The following is a 15727-nucleotide window of genomic DNA, read 5'->3' on the forward strand; positions in this document are numbered from 1 at the left end:
AGCAATGGATTCATAGTGCTGGCACCAAGCCCCAGCGATAATCCTAGAGGCAACAAATAAAATTAAGTGTGGGGGAGGGGATGGTGTAACAGTCATGCAAATAGCACCAAAGGCCTCAGGTTCAATCCCCAGCACCACCATCAGTCAGACCTGAGCAGGGCTCTGATAAAAACAAAATGAACAAACAAAAAACAAATAAACAGGGGCCAATGGAGCACACGTTACAACGCACAAGGACCCAGGTTCAAGCACCAGGGGCCAGTGGAGCACACGTTACAATGCACAAGGACCCAGGTTCAAGGCCCAGGTTCAAGCCCCAGGGGCCAGTGGAGCACACGGTACAATGCACAAGGACCCAGGTTCAAGCCCCAGTCCCCACCTGCAGAGAGGGAGCTTCATGAATGATGAAGCAGGGCTACAGGTGTCTCTCTGTCTCTTTCCCTTTCTACCTCCCCCTGCTCCCTCAATTCCTGTTCTCTATCCAATAAATAAATTTTTTTAATATTAAAAAGATAAACAAAAAGTGGGGGGGGAGGTGTGGGGGAGGTGTGGGGGGGGAGGTGTGGGGGGAGGTGTGGGGCCAGCAAAGCTCACCTGGATAGTGGTAGCTTTGCCATGTGTGCTACCCAGGTTCAAGTCCAGCCCCCACCGCACTAAAGAAAGCTTTGGTGCTGATGACTCCTGTGCTCTGTCTCTGTCTTTAAAAAGAAGGCGGTAGAGGGGGTCGGGTGGTGGTGCAAAGCAGAGGGACCTGTGTAAGGATCCCAGGTCAAGCCCCCGACTCCCCACCTGCAGGGGAGTCGCTTCACAGGTGGTGAAGCAGGTCTGCAGGTGTCTGTCTTTCTCTCCCCCTCTGTCTTCCCCTCCTCTCTCCATTTCTCTCTGTCCTGTGCAACAGCGAACGACATCAACGATGGTAATAATAATGACCACAACGAGGCTACAACTACAAGGGCAACAAAAGGGGGGAAAATGGCCTCCAGGAGCGGTGGATTCATGGTGCAGGCACCGAGCCCAGCAAAAACCCTGGAGGAAAAAAAAAAAAGAAGAAGGCGATAGCACAATGCGTTAAGCACAGCGGGTTAAGTGAACATGGCGCGAAGTGCAAGGACTAGTGTTGAGGATCCCGGTTCGAGCCACCCGGCTCCCCACCTGCAAGAGGGTCGCTTCACAAGTGGTGAAGCAGGTCTGCAGGTGTCTGTCTTTCTCTCCCCCCACCTCGTCTTCCCCTCCGCTCTCAACTTCTCTCTGCCCTATACAACAACAATAGCAATGACAACAATAACAACACATGGGGAAAATGGCCTCCAGGAGCAGTGGATTCATAGTTTCATAGTGCAGGCACTTAGCCCCAGTGACAACTGTGGAGGCAAAAAAAAAAAATAAAAAGAAAGGAAGGAAGGAAGGAAGGAAGGGAGGAAGGGAGGGAGGGAGAGAGGGAGGGAGGAAGGAAGGAAGGAAGGGAGGGAGGGAGGGAGGAAGGGAGGGAGGGAGGGAGGGAGGAAGGAAGGAAGGAAGGGAGGGAGGGAGGGAGGGAGAGAGGAAGGAAGGAAGGAAGGAAGGAAGGGAGGGAGGGAGGGAGGAAGGAAGGAAGGGAGGGAGGGAGGGAGGGAGGAAGGGAGGAAGGGAGGGAGGAAGGGAGGGAGGGAGGGAGGGAGGGAGGGAGGAAGGAAGGAAGGGAGGGAGGAAGGGGCAGGGGTGCCTGTTTGAACGCACATTTTACAAGGTTCAAGCAGCCAGGTACAAGCTCCTGGTCTCCACCTGCAAGGCGAAAACTTCTGCAGGTGTCTCTCTCTCTCCCTCTCTCTCAATTTCTGTCTCTATCCAGTAAATAAATATTTTTTAAAAAGGCAAGTGGGGTGGTCCGGGAGGTGGCGCAGTGGTAAAGCTTTGGACTCTCAAGCATGAGGTCCCGAGTTCGATCCCCGGCAGCACATGTGCCAGAGTGATGTCTGGTTCTTTCTCTCTCCTCCTATCTTCTCAGAAATACATAAAATCTTAAAAAAAAAAAAAAAAAAAAGGCAAGTGGGGAATCAGGGCTCGGTCTTACCTGGGCCACCAGGTTCCAGATGCTACCATGAAGCCAACTGGACTTCCCTGGGCAGGCAACCCCACCAATGTGTCCTGGAACCCCACCTCCCCAGAGCCCCACCCTACTAGGGAAAGAGAGAGACAGGCTGGGATTATGGATCGACCTGTCAACGCCCACGTTCAACGGGGAAGCAATTACAGAAGCCAGACCTTCCACCTTCTGCATCCCACAATGACCTTGGGTCCATGCTCCCAGAGGGATAAAGAATAGGAAAGCTATCAGGGGAGGGGAGGGGATACAGAGTTCTGGTGGTGGGAATTGTACCCCTCCTATCCTATGGTTTTGTCATTGTTTGCATTTTATGAATAAATACATTAAAATAATAATAAAAAGACAAGTGAGAGGCTGGGAACAAAGTTCAGACCTCTCACCTAAGAGGCCCCCAACACCCAGCACCCCTTCCCCAATGTTCCCGGGTGTCTGTGGCTCTAACTGGCAGGAAGCCCAGAGCTGCTGGGCCCCAGGCGTAGGGGGGGAACCCTTCCAATGAAAGAAGCCCAGATGCAGCAGAGTATGGAGACCACCTCCCTACTGAGAATGCTGCGGGAGCCTAGGCTTTTACAGCAGGGCCTCTCCCCCAACCCCTGTGGCCCAGGAGAGGGAGGGATGTTCAGAGAGGTGCAGACACCCACCCGAGGTCACACAGCAGGTTAGATGCAGGGCTGTGCTCTGCTCTGCCTGTCGGGGCCCCGTGCCGGGGGGCAGGGGGAGGCATGACTCCCTGTGACCAGGGGACAGCATGAGAGGCGAGCAGGCAGCCCACACAGCCAGGTGACGGGCACAGGACAGTGGCTGCCTGTGGCCGCCGATGACGTGGGCTTCTGCCACCAGCAGCAGAGCCAGGAGGGGTCCAGGGAAGGGGGGCCGCCCAACACCCCCAGGCGGCCAGCTGTGACGCACGCATGAGGCGCCCACACCCAGAGAGCAAACACAGTAGCCACTGTGCTTTCTGGCCTCTGTGCTCCGTGGGAACAATCCTCCCCCTGTGCCCAGGGACCCTCCCAGCCAGGAGCCCCGCCCTGCCGAGGGAGGCCCCCCCAAAATGCAGCCGGGGGCTGGGGACTTCCTGAGAGCTCAGGGCACAGGGACAGGCAGGCGGGGACAGCCCCAGGCCCTCCTGACCTCCTTGCTCAGGGGAACTTGGGGACCAGAAGGGATAAGGGACCAGAAAGAGGATCAGAAAGGACCAGAGGCGTCAGAAGCTACAGGTTCAATCCCCAGCACCCCGATGCTAGACCTGAGTGGGCCTCCGGACTCTGTCTCCCTGTTCTGTGTCTCCCTCTCATAATACACACATCTTGAAAAAAGTGGCACTGGGGAGAGCACACAGATAGAGGGACTGTCCCCAGGTCCCCAGGGGCCGCTCACCCCAGGCGGGGGTTGCACGGGGATGCCAGCTCCCTTAGGGAGCAATGACAGATGGCTGGGTGGGGGGTGGGGGGACAGGAGAGGCTATGGAAGAATGGGAATGTGGGAAGATGTCTAGATGGACAGGCAGACAGCAAGATGGAGCAATGGGTGGGTGGGTGAGCAGATGGACGGATGGACAGATGGACGGATGGGTGGACAGGTGGGTGGGTGGACAGTCCGTCCATAAGGGGGTGGGTGGATGGATGGATGGATGGATGGGTGGGTGAGTGGACGGTCCGTACATGAGGGATGGGTGGATGGATGGATGGATGGATGGACTGATAGATAAGTAGATGGATGGATGGATTGATGGATAAGTAGATGGATGGATGGATGGGTGGATGGATGGATGGGTGGATGGATGGGTGGATGGATGGGTGGGTGGACGGTCTTTCCATGAGGGATGGGTGGTTGGATGGATGCATTGATGGATGGATGGGTGGGTGGACGGTCTTTCCATGAGGGATGGGTGGTTGGATGGATGCATTGATGGATGGATGGGTGGGTGGACGGTCTGTCCATGAGGGATGGGTGGATGGATGGATGGATGCACTGATAGATAAGTGGATGGATGGATGGATGGATAGATGGGTGGGTGGACGGTCTGTCCATGAGGGATGGGTGGATGGATGGATGCATGGATGGATGCATTGATGGATGGGTGGGTGGGTGGACGGTCTGTCCATCAGGGATGGGTGGATAGATAGATGCACTGATGGATGGATGGATGGATGGATGGATGGATGGATGGATGGATGGATGGACAGGGGAGTAGATACATGGATGGATGGGTGGGCGGATGGAATGATGGTGGGTGAGAGGATGGGTGGGTGATGGCCGGCCATATGGAAGGCAAGACAAAAGGCCTGGGGCTGTGTCCCCCCTGCAGAGAGCAGTGAAGCTTCCCCACAAGGAAGGTGACCAGAACCCTGTGCTCAGGGCAGCACATGAGGCTCCCTGTGTCGCCTGCCATGCACCCCTGCCCCGGCCCTACAACTCCAGCCCGCCCAGGATGCACAAGATTAAGGTGCCCAGGCTGGTGGAGAAGCAGTTTCCAGGAGGCCAGGTGGCGGCGCACCTGGTTGAGAGCACATGTTACAAAAGCTCAAGGACCTGGGTTCAAGTCCCCGGTCCCTACCTGCCAGGGGAAAACATTTGCGAGTGGTGAAGCAGGGCTGCAGGTGTCCCTCTGTCTCTCTCCCTCTCTATCACCCCCTTCTCTCTTGATTTCTGGCTGTCTCTATCCAGTAAACAAAGACAGTTTTTTTAATTATTAAAAAAAGTGGGGGAGAAGCAGTTTCCAAGCTCAGTTCTCTCTCAGGGCCGAGTTTCAGCTCCAAGTCCCAGAACAAGTGACACTTGAGGATGGCAGAGATTAGAAGGCACAAAACAGAGGAGGGATGGACTTCCAAGGACTCCGGGGAGGAGACGCCTGGCTGGGTCCCTGGCCTGGGAAGGGGCCTTGGCCGAGGCTGTGGGAGCCTTCAGCTGCAGGAGGGAGGGACACGGGGGCCTGATGGGCGCCTGGAGGGGGGCCAGTCCTGCCAGCGGCTCAGCTCCCTTCCCTGCCAGGCCTGGAGAAGGCTGGGTCCTGAGTCATGGGGTGAGAGGGTTCCCGGCCTAGAGGCAGAGGAGCAAGCAGGCTCCCCGCCCCCGCCTTAGCAGGGAGCCCCAAACCTCAAGCTGTGACCAGCCCATGCCTGGTCATCAGTCCTTCTCATTACCCTGGAAGAATGATCGCGAAGGCGGGAGGTGGGGGGACAGCTCAGTGGGCAGAGCACAGGCCTTGCATGCCTGAGGCATCACGTATCCTGGGAGTGGTGCTCTGGCTTCTTTCTCTGCCTCCCTTGCCAAACTGTCTCATGTGAAATAAATTTAAAGAATGAATTAAAAAAAAAAAAAAGGGCTGAGTTCAGAGAGAGCTCTCTCTCTCACCAGAAAGGGCATGTGTCTTTAGCTCAAGTCCTCGTACACCACAAGTGGGTACCACAGCACCAGGAGAAGCTCCTGATGAAAAAGCCAGTTCAGCAGCAACAAATCACACAGGTGAGGCTCCTCAAAAAAAAAAAAAAAAAAGGTGGGGGGAGTCAAGCGGCAGTGCAGCGGGTTAAGCGCAGGTGGCGCAAAACGCAAGGTCATAAGGATCCCAGTTCGAGCCCCCGGCTCCCCACCTGCAGGGGAGGTCGCCTCACAGGCGGTGAAGCAGGTCTGCAGGTGTCTGTCTTTCTCTTCCCCTGTCTTCCCCTCCTCTCTCCATTTCTCTCTGTCCTATCCAACAATGATGACAGCAATAATAACTACAACAATAAAACAACACAGGCAACAAAAGGGAAAATAAATAAATATAAATTTTTTTAAAAAGGACTCCTCCAGTAAAGCGCACATTTTGCGATGTGTGGGGCCCTGGGTTTGAGCCCCAGAACCACATGGAACCCCCATGGACAGAATGAACCAGAATTCCTGGGATGGTGATAGTGGGGTGGTGCGATGGTCTCTTCTCACTCTGAGAAAAAAATAAAAAACAGACATTACAGATGACGGGGCCTGGGAGATTCCAGCCCAGTGGGAGGCCCTGAATCTTCCAGACGGAGTCAAAGCCGCTCGTGACCTCTGATTATGAGTGATTTTAGCATCCACGTGTGGTCGGGGATGTGGTTCAGTGGATAAGGCGCTGGATTCTCAAGCATACATAATGCCACTGCCTCCTGCAGGGAGCCCACCTGGATTTGAATCTGGCTCCCACTGCCCAGCTGGGTGACCCCCTCTGTGCAGGTGGCAGAGCCGATGGGGCTGAAGGTCTCTGGAAGAGACTCAGACCATGGCCCCCGGCCCCCGCCACGTAGCAGAAGCCAGCAGCAGCAGGGCAGAGATACTGGGCCAGCGGGAGGCTTGTGCCCTGCCACCTCCTGGCAGTTAAGTGGCCAGGGCCTCAGAGGCCCAGATGCTGGAGGAGCTTCCTGGAAGGAGGATGGAGGGAAGCGGTCCTCCCCCAGGGGCACCCCTGTGGCCTCAGGACCTGCCAGAGAACCTCTGAGGGCTGGGGGTGGGGCTCGAGGGGAGCCTCCTCTCCACTGGCCTGCAGGGTGAGGCATACATCGCATTCCTTGCTGTTGGGCCTTCCCTCCCCGCCCCAGGAGCTGAGCTCAGAGAGGGCTGGCAAGCATGGAGCTAGAACTTGAGGACCTTATGCCTTCTGGGGAGCAAGGACAAGGCAGGGGAGGCACAAGAGGGGGCCCCAGGAGGCAGCCACGGCAGGTGCAAAGGCCCAGAGGCAGGACCACTGTGTGAAACACCCTGGGGCGGGGGGAGGGAAGGCCACACTCCATCCCTCCCCATCTCGGGGCCTGGATTCTGGCTTGGGCTGAACGGGAAAGACAAACACTTTATCAGTCCAGGGGGCTGGACACACGCTTGGCGGAGCATACATGTCGGAATGAGCAAGGACCCGGGTTCGAGCAGCTGCTCCCCATCTGCGGGGAGGTGGGGGGACGCTTCAAGAGAGATGACGCAGGTCTGCAGGTGTCTTTCTCTCTCCCCTTCCTCTCTCAATTGCTCTCTGTCCTATCCAATAATATCAAAGAAACGGCCGCGGGGAACAGTGGATTCATTGTGCAGGCCCAGAGATAACCCCGGTGAGGGGAAAAAAAAACCCCAACAACTTAGCAGCCAGGAAATAGCTCTGCTGGTGAAGCACAGGGCAGGCAAGCCTTTGAGATGTCAGGCTCCCTCTTTCGCCTCTCTCTCTCTCGTGAAACAAAATCAATCTTAAAAAAAAAAAAGGAAACACACGTGGGGTCAGGCGGTAGCGCAGCGGGTTAAGCGCATGTGGCGCAAAGCACAAGGACCGGTCTAAGGATCCTGGTTCGAGCCTCTGCCTCCCCACCTGCAGGGGAGTCGCTTCACAGGCGGTGAAGCAGGTCTGCAGGTGTCTGTCTTTCTCTCCCCGTCTTCCCCTCCTCTCTCCATTTCTCTCTGTCCTATCCAACAATGAACGGCATCAACAAAAATAACAAGCACAAGGCTACAACAACAAGGGCAACCAAAGGGGGGAAAATGGTCTCCAGGAGCAGTGGATTCATGGTGCAGGAACCAAGCCCCAACGATAACCCTGGAGGCAAAAAGGAAAAAAAAAAGAAAAGAAAACACACACACACACACACACACACACACACACACACACTCTGCCATGGAGAAGGCCAACCAACCACCACAGTGAAGGGAAAGCAGAAAGGGGAAGAGAGAGAGGGTCAGGGGGCAGGAGGGGGTGGGGAGCACCCAGCTTCTCCATCCCTGCAGGGCGCCCTGCCCCCACCCTGCCACTTCCTCTGCCTGTGGCTGTGGTCACTTCCTCTGGGCGGCCACCATCATCCATCCGGGGCTCAGAGTGCTGGAGGGCACACTGAGGGGCAAGGGGGAGGTCCACACCTCAGGGCCGGGCAGATGGACCCCACCCGCCTGACCTCCAGACCCTCTCCTCCGTCTTCCCCTTCTCCAAATGACACAGGGGCTATAAGCATGGGGGACAGGGGCTCACAGAGGCCTGGGTTCGATGGCCCCCTGCCTCACCTTGCTACAGGATCGCTTTGTGGCCCTGACCAGGTAATGGTTCCTCTCTGGGCCCCTGTCTTTCAGGAGCCCGAGCAGATCAGAAGCCGACTCCCCCCGCCCCCATCCTGCTCACTGGACCTTGTGCAGGGCACACAGCAGCTGCTCAGCTAACTACTCCAGGTCCTGACTAATGCTTGTTTGAGTTTTCCCAGCACCCTGGACCAAGGAGGTTGCTCCGTGTCAGCCTGCAACACTGCAGACCCAGCTCTGAACCTGGCCAAGAGGAGTTTCCCTCCCCCAGCCCAGACCCCCTCTTCCCTCCCACTGACCAAGGCCTCAGTTCTCTAGAACCTTCTATTCCCCCCTCCCTCATCCTCAACTCACCCACGTAACCTGTCTCCTTCCAAAACTCTCCTGGGATTTCCACGGGTCACTTCCCACCCCTGAGCTCTGACTGGGCCCAACCTCAGCTCTGTCCCCTCACCTCCCCGCAGTGGCCACTCAGCACCCCACAGGTGGACAAGCCGCCCCCCTTCCACGCTTCAAGTGTCACGGGAAGCTGAGCTGGCCAGGCGCTGGGGGCTTGGGGCAGGGCAGACACAAGATGAGCCCAAACTGTCACCTCCCCACTCCTGGGCTGGACACTCAAGGGCCTGGACAGCAGGGTCAAGGTGGTGGTCACCAGCTGAAGCCGGGTCTCCCAGCGGGGGACTACAGCCACTGGCCCATGTGCTGTGGCCCCATAGAGAGGGGCCGTAAGTGCAGAACAAGCGGGTTCTGGAACAATCCACCCCCGGGGGGCCAGAGGGATGACCCACTCAGTAGAGTGCAGGCTTTACCATGAGCAAGGACAGAGGTTCGAGTCCCAGCACCGCTGGCGGCAACAGAGATGGTGCCGTGGCATCTCTCTCTCTCTCTGAGACACCTGCCCAGCTGGGGTCCTGTTCCCTTTTATCAGCAGACCCTCATGTGTCCCCCACCCCACTTCATAGCACTCTGGGGAAACCGAGGCTGAGAGCTGGGGGCATGCATGGTGGAGGCACAGCCCGGGGATGCACCTTCCTGCCCCCCCAGTCACAGACTGGGCCGGTCCAGCAAGCAGAGCCCTGACCACGACAATCTCTTCCCCCCCTCCCTGCCACTTCCGGGTGAGGGTTCGAGCCAGGGCTGAGGGAGACTCCAAAGGTGCTGGCAACATACACGGCTAGAACCCCCAGCTTCCTCTCTCAACTCCTCTTCCACTCAGTAGCCTGTGGAGAGCATCCTGGGCTGTTCTGAGCCCCTGGCGGGGCAGTAGGGGCAGCCCTGAGGATTTCCCCTGGTTTGGGGGGACCCCCCCCCCCCCCGATTGCGGGCAGCCAGAGTCCCTGATGGAGGGCGAGGGTTGGGGTGGGTGGTGTGACCCTGAGGGCTCCTCCTCCCTTCACTCCACTTTGGAGACAGGAAAAGTCTGGGTGTCACCCCAGCACACGAGGGGGTCCCCAGGCAAAGTCCAGGAAGCCCCAGGAGGCCTCCCTGGTTCCAGGCCAGACCGCCAGTCACTACAGCGAGGACTTGTTTAAAAATATTGAGCAGCGGAAGCAAGGTTGCAGAGGCTGGGGATGGGTGGAGAGGGGACGGGAGGGGAGGGGAGGGGAGGGGACTTTCCAGACAGAGCAGGATGGGAGAGTGGGGGGGGGTTGCAGAGGAAGCGGAAACAGGGCTTAAAAAAAAACACAAAAAAACTAAATAGCGAGAGGGAGGGGAAAAAAACCAGGTCAGGCAGCAGAGGAGAAAGGGAGGGCCTGACAGCAGCCACCAGCCCATGTGGCCATGAGCACGCAGGGCCGCGCTAGCCCCATAAAGAGCATTCCACCGAGCCAACGAGCCAACGGCTGACTGCGCAGGGACCCCCTTCTGCTCAGCACCCCCTGAGCAACCACTAGGAGTCTCAGCTCGCCTGGTAGAGTGCTCATGGTACCAAGAGAGAGGCCCCGGGGTTTGAGCCCCACAGTCCCCACTGGCAGGGGGGAAGCTTCAGGAGTGGTGAAGTAGGGCTGCAGGTGTCTCTGTTTCTCTCCATCTCCCTACTTCTGTTTCTTTCTTTCTTTCTTTCTTTCTTTCTTTCTTTCTTTCTTTTTTTTAATGCCTCTAAGGGCCTGGGGTGGGGGTCAGAGTGCACACTCTGCTGGGGAGGCCTCCACCCACAAACACCCCTGGGCCAACGGCTGGGTTCCAGCTTCTGGGAGGGTTCGGGGCCAAGCTGCGCCTCACAGTGCGGCCACGGAACAGGGAAAGCCAAAGGGCAGCTCTGCTTTCTCAGGATCTGCGACTTCGCAGGGCCCAGTGTTAACAGCACACAGAAAATGAGTGGTCCGGGAGGTGGCACAGCGGATAAAGCACTGGACTTTCAAGCATGAGGTCCTGAGTTCCATCCCTGGCAGTACATGTACCAGAGTGATGGTCTGGTTCTTTCTCTTTTTTTTTTCACTAACAAGTAAAATGTTAAAAAAAAAAAAAAAAAAAAAGGAAGGAAGAAAGAAAATAGGGCTGAGGAGACAGCATCATGATTCTGCAAAAGACTTTTTTTTCTGCCTTGGGCTCTGAAGTCACAAGTTCAGTCCCCAGCATCACCACCAGCCAGCCCTGAGCAAGGCTCTGGTCTTCTTCTGGACCTTTCTCTCTGTATCTCTATCATTAAAACAAATAAAATATTAAATTGGGGGGGTGATGGTGGTAGCACACTTGGTCGAGTGCTTATGTTCCAGTTCATAAGGACTCTGGTTCGAGCCCCCAGTCCCTACCTGCAGGGAGAAAGCTTTACAAGCAGCAAAGCAGGGCTGCAGGTGTCTCTCCTATCTCCTACTCCTCTCTCAATTTCTGGCTGGCTCCATACAATAAATAGATAAAAATTATATTAAAAATTAAATTAAAAAAGGAAAAATAAAATAAAATGAAATGAAACAAAGCAAAATAGGAGGGGGCCGGGCAGTGTGCCAGGGTCCAGGTTCAAGCCCCTGGTCCCCACCTGCAGGGGGAAAGCTTCATGAGTGGTGAAGCAGGGCTGCAGGTGTCTCTCTCTCCCTCCCTCTCTCCCTTTCCCTTCTCAATTTCTCTCTAATAAATAAATATTTATATGAAAAAGAAGCAAAAAACAGGAGGGGGGACTGCTAAGCACACTGAGGTCTGGGAGGGGGGGCAGCGGTATCAGATGCTCAGCTCAGGCTTCCCCTGCCCAGAGCACCAGGTCACACAGACACACATCTGACAGAACTGCCTCGCTGACTTCCACTCCAGCCACATGTGAGGGAGGGGATGGTACCCCCCCCACCAGAACAGCCCCTCCCACCCGCCCCCAGCCCGCAGGGTCCACATCGAGTCTGTGTGGTTCCTCAACCCCACCACTGTGGTTTTTTTTTGTTTTTTTTTTAACTTTTACTGTTTTCTTTTCAGATTCATTTCATATGAGAGAGAGTTGCACATGAGAGAGGAGAAGAGAGAGAAACCAGAGCATCACTCTGGCGCATGGGATGCAGGGAACAGAACTCAGTCTGCTGCCTTACCCCGGGCACGACCTGCGGGGCCCTGAGACGTCTCAGGGATTCGCAGTTTGGTGTGTTTAGGGCTGAGCCTTGTTACCTTAACACTTCAAAAATAATGCTGGTCCAAGCATCTAGTCAACTTTCTCTCTCTCTCTCTCTTTTGGTTACTTCTGGGGCTTCATTGCTCTAGGCTGAAGGGAGGGGGCAGTAGTGCAGTGGGCTAAGCGCACAGAGTGTGAAGCGCAGGGACTGGGGCAAGGATCCTGGTTCAATCCCCGGCTCCCCACCTGCAGGGGGGGGGTCACTTCACAAGAGGTGAAGCAGGTCTGCAGGTGTCTCTCTTTCTCTCCCTCTCTCTACCTCCCCCTCCTCTCTCCATTTCTCACTGTCCTATTAAAAAAAATTGGCTGCCAGGAGCAGTGGATTCATAATGCAGGCACTGAGTCCAAGTGGTAACACTGCAGGCAGAAAGAGAAAGAGAGAGAGAGAGAGAGGGAGGGAGGAAGGGAGGGAGGGAAAGAGAGATCCCAGCACAGAAGATTCCTTCGCCATGGTGGGGGCCCAGCTCGAACTTGGCTTGTACACATGGCAAAGCAGCAAGTGGGATATTCTAGCCCCAATTTTTAAATTTTTTAACAGTTAAAAAAGGGTGGATGGGTGTATATTTAAACATCCAAAAGATTAAAATCAAGGGGTACTGGGCCCACCCCAGAAAGAGATTCATCACAACGGCAGGAAGACAGCATAATGGTTCTACGAAAAACTGTCCTGCCGGAACCTCTGAGGTCCTGGGTTCAATACCTAACACCACCATCAGCCAGAGCTGTGCAGAGCTGTGGTCAAAATACATAGAAATGACTTTTTTTTTTAAATGCACCATGAAATGCTCCCATTTCAGGGTCTGAAATGGAAACTGACACAACATCAACAGCAAAGATGGCATCCTGAGGTGATTCTTTTTTCCTTTTATTAAACTGTGTACATGCTGGGCTGGGGAGTCAGAGCTATGGTTCTGTAAAAGACTCTCTTGCCGGAGGCACTGAGGTCCCAGGTTCGATCCTCAGCACCACCATCAGCCAGAGCTGAGTAGGGCTCTGAGGTCAGTCTCTCTCTAGTATTAAAATAAAACCAATAGAGGGAATCGGGCGGTAGCGCAGGGGGTTAAGCGCACGTGGCGCAAAGCGCAAGGACCAGCGTAAGGATCCCGGTTCGAGCCCCTGGCTCCCCACCTGCAGGGGAGTCGCTTCACAGGCGGTGAAGCAGGTCTGCAGGTGTCTGTCTTTCTCTCCCCCTCTCTGTCTTCCCCTCCTCTCTCCATTTCTCTCTATCCTATCCAACAACGACAACAACAGTAATAACTACAACAATAAAACAACAAGGGCAACAAAAGGGAATAAGTAAATTTAAAAAATTAAAATAAATAAAACCAATAGAAGATCTTGACATAAACAAGTTGTGTCCATGCTATCTTCTGTATTCTTCTAATTAGGCCCCAAACCAGAAACGCTTTCAAAATCTGAAGACCACAAGAGACCAAAACTAGAGTAACTCCCAAGAAGCAGAAGAAGAGCCCGGGGTTGGGGGGAGGCCCCACTCTCCCAGCCCCACCCCACTGCCACTTCCTCGTGCACTCATCTGGGCTGGCACGTGAACACCTTCCGGACCAGCTACTGTGACAACAAGCAACCCCCCCCCTTTATCAACAGAGACCCTTGGAGGAGGAGGAGGAGAACCTTGAAAAAGGCACAGGCCTCCAGGGAGGTGCTGGAGATGCCTTCCCTTCAACTGGCAACCAGCTTGCAACAGCCCGAGATTAGACAGCTACTCCATTGATAAGCAAATCTTAAAAGAATAAAATTTAATCAATAAAGAGAGAAAATACAGGGGGAGGAGGGAACAGGAGAGAGCTCGCGTGGTTCAGAGTGAGTACCCAGCACCATGTGGAGCCCCAAGTGCCAAGTGCAGGAGCTGTGGCGTCAGTCCCTCTCCATCTCCCTCCCTGCACACCCTCAGTCTCCCTCTGTCTTACATTTAAAAAGAAACAGGGTCTGCTTGGAGCAGCGGAAGCCTGCAGAAGCGAAAGCCAGGCATTCGGAAAAGAAACTGTGTGTGCCTGTGCTCGCGCGCGCGCCCGCGTATAGAGAGAGGCAGAGATTAGACAGAATGAGTTGGATTCTGCACACATCAATCTGACCATCCCTCTCTCTTCCACCCTCAGGAGAAGGCAGCTGCTGGTGAAGCTCTGAGATCTGAGAAGTGTGCCCCCCAGAACGGGTCTTCCCAGTGGCCAGGGCTGCAGCCACCCCAGCTCACCGCCACCTGGCTCCAGCCAGTGTCAGACGGGAAGGCCTGGTCCCAACAAGCTGGGACGAGGGGCTCTGGGTCAGGGGGCCGGGCCAGGAACAGTGGCGCAGGAAGGAGCAGCACCCTTCCGGGCAGGAGTCTCTAGAGAAGCAGAACCTGCTTGGCCTCTGGGTACTCAGAAGCTGGCACTGGGAAAAGCACCTCTCCCCACGGGCACTACGGAGCAAGGGTTCGAGTCCCTTCCAGGGGCCCACCTCCCAGCTGAGAATGCCGCATCAGCTCTGGGCATCCGTGAGAAAATCCTGGGGGTCCTCAATACCAGAAGGAGTCTCGGGTGTGTGGCCGTGTAGCCTGACAGGGCGAGGGCAGAGGAAACACAAGCCCTGCACTTGAGGCAGAAAGGACGGATGGGAACTCTCAAGGGTGCGGGGTGCCATGGGAGGGAGCACCCCCCCCCAGCAGCCAGCAGCCAGGGTCTGCAGGGACGCCAAGAAGTTTCTGGAGAAAGTGGACGAGGTGCTGGACTGACCACAGGCCCATCCAGGGCGCCCAGGGGCAGAGAGCAGCTCCCCGCAGGACAGAGGAGCTGGACAGCACAGGCCACAGGCCTGAGTGACAGAGACCCGCGGGCTGTCCGCCCCAGGACCTTTGCTCCTGAAGGTTCCTCCCGATACCAGGATACCAGGAAGTGCTGGCCAGGGCAGGTGATCAGGCCATGTGGTCAAGGAAGGCCCCAGGTAAGGCTGGGGAAGCCCTTCGCTGCAAGTGTTCCTGCATCCAGCTGGGGCCTGTTGACCAATGACCCCCCCCCCCCCCGACTTCCTGGGGTGCCCAGGCCAGGCGGGGACTCTCCAGCTCCCAGGTGAAACCTTTGCGCCTTGTTTTGGGAGAAAAATAACAAGGCTGCTTTATAGTTTCAGCCAAAAGGCTGGTGCAAATGGACCAGCCTTTTTTTTTTTTTTGGGGGGGGGGAGGGGGGAGTGTCCAGCTCCTCAACGGCCAGTCCTGGGGTCAGAGTGGCCCACAAGCTCCATGGACCCCCAAAGAGGGGGTCAGTTAGCGGCCTCCTGGAGTTTGAAGCTGGGAGACTGCCCCAAACTGGGGGGGTGGGCGGGGGGTGGAGTCCCGGCAGGTTGGCCCCTCCCTCCCCCCATCTGGGCGGCTCTGGACTGGGGGCGCAGGGCCGCGGGCGGACATTCCCAGCCGGCCCCACCCACGCGGGTCCCGGAGGAAAGGTTGCCGCGGGCGGCCGCCGGGGGTGACTCACCAGCCGGCCCCGGAGGCACCGATCCGCGGGCCCGCCTCCCAGGCTTCGCAAGCCGAGCCCCCCCGGAGCCGGGAGCGCCGCTCCTGGCTCCCCCGCAGGTGGCCCCCCCACGCCCCCAGCGCCTCCGGGGCCTCGGCCGAGCGAGCGCGCCCCGCACCCCGTGCCCCGCACCCCGCACCCCAGAGGGCCCGGGTCCCCCAGCGGCCAGCAGGAAGTGCGGGGCGCCCCGAGGGGTCAGCCCGGCAGAGCTGCGGGTCCCCGCCCCCCACCCCCGAGCCCGAGCGCTACAGGTCGCGGTGCGGGGCCCTGACCCCTGACCCCTGTCCCCTGTCCCCTGTCCCCTGTCCCCGCACCTTGTAGACCTTGCCGAAGGCGCCGTCGCCCAGCTCGCCCACGATGTCCCACACATCGTTGGGGTCCACGTCGCGGCGGACGTGCTCGTATTCGCGCGACTTGCGCTTCTCGAAGGTGGACAGGCGCAGGATGCGGCGGAAGTTGGCGAAAGCCATGGCCCGAGGGCGCCCGCCTCCCCGCAGCAGCGCCGCCGCCGCCGCCTGTGCTGGCCTGGCCCCCGGCCCCGCTCGG

General features: G+C 56.9%; 1 protein-coding gene across 2 annotated transcripts in view; it reads right to left on the reverse strand.

The window, feature by feature from the left end:
• The window catches only part of STK10 (serine/threonine kinase 10), a 538544-nt gene extending 522817 nt beyond the window's left edge, over positions 1–15727 (reverse strand). The window contains exon 1 of one of the 2 annotated variants that reach the window (XM_060197153.1): positions 15496–15727. In XM_060197153.1, the coding sequence (XP_060053136.1) occupies positions 15496–15651 (156 nt within the window). In that variant the 5' untranslated portion in view covers positions 15652–15727. The remainder of the gene's footprint in view (positions 1–15495) is intronic. The other variant, XM_060197152.1, reaches the window with a different exon arrangement.

The sequence above is a fragment of the Erinaceus europaeus genome, chromosome 9 (genome assembly GCF_950295315.1).
Source record: "Erinaceus europaeus chromosome 9, mEriEur2.1, whole genome shotgun sequence".
Lineage (NCBI taxonomy): Eukaryota > Metazoa > Chordata > Mammalia > Eulipotyphla > Erinaceidae > Erinaceus > Erinaceus europaeus.